At 44.1% G+C, this 9,925-nt stretch overlaps 1 protein-coding gene across 2 annotated transcripts; it reads right to left on the bottom strand.

Moving 5' to 3' along the window:
• Positions 1-473: 473 nt before the first annotated feature.
• Positions 474-9,462, bottom strand: SPRING1 (SREBF pathway regulator in golgi 1). 2 transcript variants are annotated; one of them, XR_014229555.1, is made up of 6 exons: positions 9,300-9,462; positions 8,520-8,676; positions 7,078-7,229; positions 6,466-6,579; positions 5,206-5,422; positions 474-530 (listed from the first exon to the last, which is right to left on the bottom strand). XR_014229555.1 is itself a non-coding variant. In XM_082324927.1 (5 exons), exons 1-5 carry the CDS (start codon positions 9,408-9,410, stop codon positions 5,339-5,341), a joined length of 618 nt encoding a protein of 205 aa, XP_082181053.1. In that variant the 5' UTR covers positions 9,411-9,462; the 3' UTR covers positions 3,023-5,338. The 2 variants fall into 2 exon arrangements, 1 of the variants encoding a protein (XP_082181053.1); XM_082324927.1 differs by lacking the exon at positions 474-530 and having other exon boundaries at positions 3,023-5,422.
• Between the last annotated feature and the right edge of the window lie 463 nt (positions 9,463-9,925).

Below are 9,925 nucleotides of genomic sequence, written 5' to 3'. Positions count from 1 at the left end.
CTGCGTTGCCAGAGCGCAGCTCCCCTGTGGCGTGAGGACAGCCGCCATGACAGACCAGCATGCCGAAGCAGTCAGGCAAATCTCTCCAATTTGCCCCCCCTACTGTGAGGGTCAGGATTTATTATTATTATTTTGGTACAACAGTTGTCAATCAGGTCGCCCCAGTACCGTGGCTGTTTTCCCACATTAGCACCCATGACTGCCCAACAGGTTGAAAACCCAGGCAGCCCTCAGAGGTGAGTTTATTTTGTGGGTTTGGTGGGCAGGCCGAAGGTGCAGCAGTAATTCCAGACAGACCCTCCACACGTTTTCCTGGAGCGATGTAATGACTTGTGTTCTGTACTTGTAGGTTTGCCTGCCTTTTGCCCAGTGAAATTCAGCTCTCAGGGCCATCTGCCAGCCCGGCTCCACGGGGAGGAGACCAGCTTTTATCCCAATGCTGTGGTAACCTCTGCTGGCTGATCCTCGCTGTTACATCGGTTGAGATACACTCCTAGAGGAAAGCTTGTAGGCTGACACAAGTTGAGCAGCTAAAAAGACATCAGAAGAGGTATATAACATTTGCTTACTCATACTTTTGTATGAGTATTTGGTTCTACAGACGATTGGGATTTTTTAGTTTAATGTGTATTTTTAAGGCATCAGCAATTTAGATAAATTAGGACCCTGTTCATCCATGTATGAACATGGTTTTTTGCTCAGATAGCACAACCTTTATTACTAAGCAGCTCTGTAACTGTAGTTTTCAAATAATCTACATTTTTCAGTTTGAAGATGTGGATACAGCATAACCAGTGTCATCTTACACAGCTGACAGATGCCTTTTTATGCATATGAAAATGTCAATAGCTTAGGATGCTGGAGTGGCTGGGCACCTATGACTTAACCAACTTATTCAAATAGTGATTTATATTTGTGTGTGCATGTGTGTAAGACAGGTATTATTCATATGAATAGGTACATTAAAGGTTCCAGGTGAGGCCATGGTCAGAAGTAGTAGGAACTACAAATGTAGAGTTGTCTTCTTGCTCTGAGGAGTTTAAAATCTAAACAAATTTTGTGCAGGACAGGAACAGAATGCAGACAATTGACACGATTCCTATTAGAGTGCCTTACTCTGTAGGTGCATGCAGAGAGATGGAAAACATACTGCATAAGTGAGAGCTGGATTTTATTGGAAGCTTCCATTAAAATGGCAAGAAATCAGGTGCTAATCCTCATTTCAACCATTAATAGTAGAAACAAATTAATTGTAATCTCACAGGTGAACTAACACCTACCTCCCATTCCATTTGCAACTATAGCTTGTGGTCTTCTATCCCCTTAATTGAAATACATACTAGAAAAGCTTCTACAAGCCAAGCTTTTCTGCCAGAATTAATTTCTTACTTTTCTCTACTCTGCAACTTTGTGTTATTTCACCATAAGCGAAACAGCAGACCACCACTACAAACATGCTTCAATCAGAAAGCATCTTGAAAATTCTTGCTTAAGACCTATACGTCTAATCTACTAAGAACCATGATTTCTAACAAAAATCTGTGGCCATATGACTGCCTCAAAAATGGAAAACATCATGTAGACAATATGCATGTTGCTACAAGTCAGACCTTATTTGACCAAAAATATTAGATAGAACTGCCTGTTTAATTAGACACGGATCAAAAATGAAGTTTTGATGTCGGCATTTTCCCTGCCTCTGCATATAGTTAGCTGTTTGCCTCAGGTTGTAAAGAAATGCAGAGGACTTTTAATAGAGCACCAATAATTTGCTGAACTCCATATTTTGTGAAACTTGCTGAGTTAGAGAATTCCTTTTCACCTCCTCCCCCACTCTACTTGATTAGAATAACTGAAGAACAAATATCACACTGTGGTGCTAGGTTAAAGGAACTAGTGTGTTTGTAGTTTAAGTGACTAGCACAAGACAGAACAAATCCTAAAGCTCAAGCCTGTGCAGCTAAATGACAAGGGAAGTCAAAAAAGTGTTTGCTTTTTAAAAGCATATCAGAACAAAGACTCATGTTTAGGATTTGCTGTGCTTAGTGCTTTATATTCCAAAATTGACTACTAACATAGTTTGGTAGAAAGTTCTCCAAATGATTAGAGCCTGGACGCTTACAGGAGATAGAGTGAAGAATTGCAACTACAATGAGTGAGATTCTGAGAATGCAGAAACCATGATCAAAACTCACCAACTGTTTAGTGTTGGCCTCAAGCTAGACGTTTGCTTTTGCCTTTTCAGAACTCCAGCCTATCACAATAAGAATTTTTATCTGATTCTCCATGTACTATCCCAATGGCGCAGTACAGCAGGTTCTTTCAAGGCCAACGGCTCAACTTTAAATTCAGCCAAGATGGCAATTACTGCTTTGCCCTCCTGCCATAGATTACTCTTTCCAAATTGGTACAGCCAAATACTATACCTGTTCCTCATTAGATGTCAGCTGCTACCATTTTTCACTAGCATTAATATTCTTGTAAAGTACAGAAATTGAGGAGTACACAACCCATTCAGTTATCCCCAGCACTGACCTCAGTGCAGATAAGCAGAGCTGGTCGCTCCATCAAAGGCTCTCATTAAATCTGCTGCCAAACACAAGTCAACAACCCGAGTCTCTTAGCCGACAAACAGAAAGGAGATGTCAGACAGCCACTGGCAACCGCAGTCACCAGGCTTTTTTGCAAGAGGGATGGACATCACTTAAACCACACAGAAGTATTACCAGGAAGCACAGATTTGATATGTCTCACCATATCTTCACAACATGAAGCAATCAATCAGTTGCATTCCTTTCCCTGCTCAATCCACTTTTGCAAAGGGCCAGATCTTTCTGTGCACCGCAGAGAAGCACACTCTTTCCTTAGACTGAAATGAAATAGATTTCCTGTTTGCCTCTACTTGCTTGCCTTTATTACACATATTGAAATTAGCGTCCCTCTCTGCTCCGCTGCATTCTTCAAACTTACATTTCGGTACAGTTGCCTTGTAGTTCAAGGAAAGACATGACAACAGGCAGTATTTTGGAACACAGATAATTTTTTAATGATTTAACATATAGTATAGACACTAGTTGAACAGCTCAACAACCAGGGAGGGAGGATGCCATTTCTGTCCCACTGAATGGACAGTGGTCATAATGCACTTCTGATCACATCCTGTTTTTCTAGAAAAGGAGGAGGCCAGGAATTCCCACTAATGTTGTGTGAATTAGGTTGGTTCTTATGATTTCTTACAATTACTGCTTCAAGCGGTGGTATCACCTGCTAAGGAATTAATACCAAGTTGAAAAAGAAAGCTAGAGCAAGCCATCAGTATCCTGATCTCAGCCGTCGTGGTGCAAAGACATGAAGTGCTGGAATACATCTCAGCAGGAATGATATAATAGACCAACCTGATGGCCTTCCCTGAGGAAAACATGAAGTTATGAAGTGCTGGAACAGGGGTGAAGAATCTGTTTAACACTGAAAACAGAAGTAACCTCTGTTACCCTCTGAAGACAGCATTTCACACTGCAGCTTCACACTGTATCATGCCTGCTGCAGCAAGTTGCCATAGGATGGCAGCAAAGGGGAGACAGATTTTCAGCTGGATAAACTGCTAACGCTAAAGCTTTTAAGCTTTTGGAGAAACAAGATTTTCAAGAGAATCTGCTGATGGAACCATTATCTCACTTGATGACTTCTGGGAAAGAACAATGAAAACAATGCAAGTGGATTTTATCAGATGGCTGGTAACACTACTTCTTGTTTTCTATCATAGGTAATTGCAATAGAAAGTCTACAGATCTTTTGCACTAGGATACTCCACCACTGTGTTTGTTTTGTTGGGTTTTTTTGTTTGATTGGTTTTTTTAAAGCCTCTGTAGATTGTTTTATTTCAGTCAGGGAATAGGAAATACCAGTTTAAATAAGCATACACAAAGTTAAAATCATGGAGGAGATGGATGGGGTAAAAACAAGAGAAATGAGGCTCTGCATATAGAAAAGAACCACCCAATTTTGTATAGCACTTGGATTTCACCCAGTGACTTGCAGAAGGGGAGCACAAATTTAGTCAGCATTTTACAGGTTCTCTATCCATCTTTTCTGTGTTGAGTGGCCTTAAGAAGGAGACAGTTTAAATTGCAACTTTAGAGAGCTAGGAGAAATTGTGGGAGAACCAACCCGGTGCGAGTGTCATTCTGATCAGACAGGAATTCCAGAGTAGCAAGTACGTCAAACAGCAAATCAAAAACATCATGACTGTTGAACTGAATTCATGCAACACAGTTGTCCTCAGAGGACGGCTTGCCCCATGTTCTGACATTCTAATTACTTCATGCACAAGGACATCATTAAACTGAAATCCTAGAACAACTCCACCCTTTTGCCTCCTGCACAACCAGGAGTGAAGTACATTCGAACTACCAAGGCCTGAACAAGTTCAAGCAAACAAATCTTCAGCGCTCCCTGTCAGAAAGTGGACTAGCAGACAGCTCCTTACGAGACCTAAGACTCCTCTTCGAGGAAACTGTTGCAGAGTAACAAAGAAAGTGTTTACAGACAATAAACATCCCATCCTAGGCAGATCCCTGCTCTTCTCCTGTACTGTGGGACTTTGGCAGAATAACAACTCCATTGGAGTTCTGAATGCTTTAAACTCACCAAGAGGAACATAAGCACTATAGTGACGAATCCCAATACAATTCCTTTAGACTAGGGAGGACAAAAACCAACCAATTTTAGTCAAGATCTAAAATATCCTTTCTACCTGACATAACAAAACAGGGACTGAAAGGCATCAACAACCTATGCAAAGCATCAATACTTTCAGCTAGCCATCCATATAAAATGAATAAATAATTCATAATTACATAGGTAGTGTACACCGTGCACGTCAAGAAGTGCTCCAGAGAGAAGCACAACAGGCATGCTTTACCCTCTAAAAGCAAAAGTCCTCCAATTAATTACTGTGATTCTGGAAAGTCTCTGGACTGCAGAGACACAACTGAATCTCTGTGTACAGCCGCAAAGCTACATTAGGTATTTTTCCTATGATGTTTTATAGCCTAGAGCGACTCCATGCATCCCAAAATTTGAAGGAAGTATTCAAAGAATGTACCAGTACTCTAGTACAGTACTAGTACCTAGTACTCTAAAGCAGGTGCATAACAAACTGAAGAAAGCAAGATTCAATCCTGGAGAACTTAAATCCCTGCTTACACTGTACACCTCTGGGTTTGTCCCCAGAAATAAGCCATTTACACCGAGGCTCCTGTAAAGCAGCAGCTGTTGTCTTGCTCTTTTGGATTCTAGTCTCCAGTTGCTTCCCCTCGTTGCTTAGATCATGCAGCTTTCAAACAGGCAGAAGCTCTGGGGGATATTCACCATAGCAGTATTTTGCAATTGGATCTCTATAGGTGTTTTCATGCTGCACGCTCTGTCGGGAAGAGGAGGAGAAGCTTTAACGATACACACATATTGAAACAATACATCCCTTCACTGAGGGCCAAAACCCAGAGCATTTCTATGTATGCAAAAAATTTCCCAAGTTCTTCTACACGTTAGAATATCATCTGGAGTCAAACAACACTGCACTCCCCAACATATGAAAGACAGTTGCTTTATTATAGCACTTTAATGTGGAACCATACCCAGAACCTCCTTTTCAGGAGGCTACCCAAGTAGGTGAGAACAGATTCAACATTCAAAAAAAAAAAAATTATATAAGCTTAAGCGGTATCGTCAAATGTCCTAAGCAAGCAAGACATAATAAAGTTGCTACTTGAGATGTGTGCATTTTTCTTGATAAAGCTAGAGTTCAGATACTATGGGTTAAAAAAAAAAAAAAAAACAACCAACCAACTTTGGAGACATTTGGAATTATGTCCTTTGTTTGCAATCCATCCCTATTGCTATATTAAATACTCAAGCTGTGTGACATCTCCAACAGCACTTTCTAAGAGGGACAATACTTGCTTAGACCAAAACTTCTAATAAAATCACATGGGTAACAGCAGTTCACCTCTGGTCTTAAAAAGCAAAAAAATTACAACATGCTTTTTCAGTTACTATGCAGATGGTTGTCAGCATATGGTAAGTCTAAAAATGTACCATAAAGTAAATAGCATTCTGAAGCTACTGGAACCAACTCTCCCTATTCTCATCCTTAGAAGATCTCCCCCAGAACTCATCCAAGATCTTCACCGGTCATTGAACTCAGCTGGTCTTTTTTTAGTTTAAGTACCTCTTTCTCTAAACTCATTCTGCTCTAAATATGCACTTTGCCCTTCATTTACTGCTGATGTTATTTCACCTTACAAATCAGAGGATAGCCTTCAGATCAGCTTCAGCACTTATGAAAATGCTCATGTGCATGCAAGCACAACAGACCAGCCATTCATAGGACCAAGCCCCATTTTCCAAGGGCATTTTTTGGGTATTTTTCCACTTTTTAGCCCTGGACATGTACTTGTGTCTTACCTGTGATGAAGTCCTACATTTCGCCAGACACAACTCAAAGCGATCTTCCACTGCCATGAAGAGGTTTTGGAAAGCAATAGCTGCCCGGTTCAAGAAACGTTCCAGAAGATGTTGCTAAAGTGGTTAGCAAAAAAGACAAAAACACAAACACCATACTTCAACAAGGAGTAATCAAAGCCCACCTTAACCTACACAACCCAAGTATCAGAGGAATAGTAAGCAACTCCACTTAGAACTTCTAGCAAGCACTGAAAGGTTAATGCATCACGGAACCCCAGGAGCAGGAGGAGAACTAGAGAAGCTAACAGAATACAGCAAAGTGCTAATTGCAAAACTGATACTGGCTGGAATAGCTTTTCTGCATCATTTCCCTTTCAGCAAATGCAATTCCTCTGAAGTTGAAACATTTTGCAAGGCCCCCAGTATTTCCTCTCAAAGGTGGGAAGGATGGAATAAGCTTTATTTACAGCTTGCCATATGGTCCTTGCAGGCTTTCCTCATCCTGCCAAGAAAAGGCACTGTCCCCTCTAAGGGAAAAGCTCCTCACAAACAAGCACTTTAAGCCCCAGAGGAACCTGAGAACACCTGAAAAGGAGGAGAAAGCCTATGCACCTTGTTGGGCTGCAGGCAACAGGAAACGCAGTACTCGTACACGCTGCAGCAGCCATTGGGAAGGCAGCTGTCACAGCTGTACAGCTTTGTACTGGGCACGTTGACGTTACAACAGCCATTTACCAGTAGGTCCTTCCTCTCACAGATGTAGCCTGAAAAACAAAAGCGGTAGTAACAACTGGCAAGATGTACTCCTTTCTACTTTCTATAGAAATGCTATAATAAGAATCACATGACTTAAGAACAGGTTTATTTATCATTTAGTAGATTACAATCCCCCTCAATTTGGCTGAAGTCCTAACTAGCAATTCTTTGAAATAACACTTGAACATAGAGCTGAGTTTTACTACAACCTGGTGTTATCTGTACAATTATTATGTACCTACTCTAATATGCTGTACATACAGTATGAGCCTTTAAATGCAGAATATTCAAGTTCTGATTTCTTTTTGGCGTAATTCATTGTTGTGATTGGAAGGGGAAAGGCGATTGGTGATGAATTTCTCCAGTTCATAGAGAAAGCTATGACATATGCTCTTTCAACTGGTCTATGTCTGGATAAGTCTCTTTATAGTTCAATATGAACAGACTTAGATTTATCCACACAGGATCACTGTAATATTAATTGTTGAAAGGAATCCTTAATAGTATAGAACCATAGTGTACGTCCCTATGGAAACTGTACTACCACAGCGTTAGACTGTGAAAGATATCCATGATTTTAGAGACCTTAGTGAATGAGCAGCAAGCGTAATTCAGGCAGCGCTACATTTAATATTGATGCAAATCAGAGAAGATGTTTTTCTACAGCCTTGATTTCTGGTCAAGAAAGATCCAGTGCCTGTACAACAAGCATAGTGGGGAAGCCTATGTGCACGGCAGGAAAGGCTCCATACACTTAAAACAAGTGGTTAATTTGAGAACCTGCAAGAGAGATCCTTGGGTTTACAAGGGTCAGATGAGCTTGTTAACTGTGACTGAGCACCGATTATCCCAGTCCTGAGCTGCCTCCATACAGGGCCCATCAGGTTTCCCTGATTACTCTCCCTGACAGTAGGAATACGCTGCAGGGAGATACAAACAGCTCTGCAAGCAACCGGACTCAATTGAGCAGGACTCGGTGTTTGAGTTCTGTGCGAAGGTAACTGGGGTTCTTTGAATCTAAGCTGGTCCTGGAAACAGTCCAGCCGCACTCCTACAGTACCGTGCCTGAGCCGAGTCCAGCTGGACCCAGGCCTGCTGTGCACAGAATCAGATCAGCAGCGGCTGCAGCCACAGCAAAATTAATCCAGTCTGAGGCTAAAACACCAAGAGCTGAGGCTCTGCAGTAAGAATGCCTTAATTAAGAGCAGTTGTTACTTGGAAGTGCCATCAACGATCAGACAGGCAAAGCAGCACTCAACACTGCAATACGCAGAATAAATTCTTAGTATCAAGTATACCCAGTTCGTCTGTAATGAGGAGCTTCCCCTGCACAGAATTCCTGCACTGGTTACTCAGCTGACTGCCGTTTCCCGAACTGAACTTCACCTTCCACACGATCGGCTGCTCGTGCTCTTGCACTTGGAGGAGATTCCGATCTCTCACTGTCCTTTCTTCCTGCAAGGAAAGACAGCATTGCAACCCAACATACAAGTTCCTTCTGCCATCCCAATCCATGTGCTTTTCCCACAGTTAGAAGCTCTTAGTAGTTGTAAATTCAAGTGTCAGCGGAGTAAGCAACACATTACTTGCAATACCTTACTTTTTGCTGTACACAGCATGAAAGCAACATAATCCGGTAAAACGGGGGTATGCGAGTTCACCACAGGATCAGCTAACACAGCCGAACGGGGTTACTACAGCCACAAAAGTAGCATATATTGTATTAAGTAACCATAGGGACACATATTTCTCTTTTGTAAGTTCTTTGCCAGGGAATTACAGCGCACAAGAGATATGGCAACTTAACAATCACGCCCCTTCGAGATTTTTTTTTCCAGTTTTGGTTCAAAACACTATTGCTGTCACATACAATATCAGGCATGGCTTTTTTTAACTGTTGTCTTCATTTAATAATTATGATGTAACTCTTACGGCATCGCAGCCCAGGAGTTCAGTGACAGCACTTGAGGAACAACAGTTCCCCTGGGCTGGGGGATTTTTTTGCTCCGCTCCGCAGCGTGCCGGGACCGGTACCGCACGTCCCGCCAGCGGGCGGGGGCTGCGGGGCGGGCACTGACCTGCTTGAAGGTGCTGGTGAGGAAGTAGACGAGGGAGAGCCCGAAGACGACGCCGAGGACCCAGCGCTTCCTCAGCAGCCGCCGCCACAGCACCGCTCCCCAGGGCACCATGGCGGCGGGGCGGGCGGCCCGGCCCCGGGGCCGCGGGCTGGGCCCTCAGCCCCCCGCCGCCGCGCTCGCCCGCCGCAGGGAGGGAGAGGAACGGCGGGGGCAGCGCTGATCCGGGACCGGCATCACCAGCTCCGGAGGGAGCGACCGCGGGCTGCGGAGCGCGGCTGCCCCCCGGCGCTGCCCCCCGGCGCTGCCGCCGGGCCCGGCCTCCCGCCCAGGGAGCGCGGCCCAAGCGCTTCCGCCGGCCGCGGGGCGGAGGAGGCGGGAGGCACGGATGTGCGTGCGCTGAGGGGGTGCGGCCGCGCCGGGCGAGGGCGGTGCCGGGCACCGCGGCCCGCACGGGTAGGTAACGGGGGGCCGCGCCGGGCCGGGCCGGGCCGGGCCTGCTGCTCCCTACACCCGGCTGGCTCCCGCCCCCGCTGGGGCGTTTGGCCGCATGCTCCAGCGGGAATCTCCTTCCCCGACCTAATTGGAGAAAAAAGGCCTCACCTGCGTCTGTGTGTATACATGTATAT

The sequence above is a fragment of the Platalea leucorodia genome (assembly GCF_965183815.1).
Source record: "Platalea leucorodia genome assembly, chromosome: 12".
NCBI lineage: Eukaryota > Metazoa > Chordata > Aves > Pelecaniformes > Threskiornithidae > Platalea > Platalea leucorodia.
The sequence above is the reverse complement of the archived record's forward strand: the minus strand, read 5'-3'. Positions and strand labels throughout refer to the sequence as shown.

What these genes read in the sequence shown, in the direction of transcription:
- SPRING1 (XM_082324927.1), bottom strand. Translation starts at nt 9,410, where the DNA reads ATGGTGCCCTGGGGAGCGGTGCTGTGGCGGCGGCTGCTGAGGAAGCGC. An exon ending in TCACCAGCACCTTCAAGCAG is followed by an intron (nt 8,677 to 9,299) that starts GTCAGTGCCCGC and finishes CTTTCCTTGCAG; the next exon opens with GAAGAAAGGACAGTGAGAGA. An exon ending in CCTCATTACAGACGAACTGG is followed by an intron (nt 7,230 to 8,519) that starts GTATACTTGATA and finishes TTTGTTTTTCAG; the next exon opens with GCTACATCTGTGAGAGGAAG.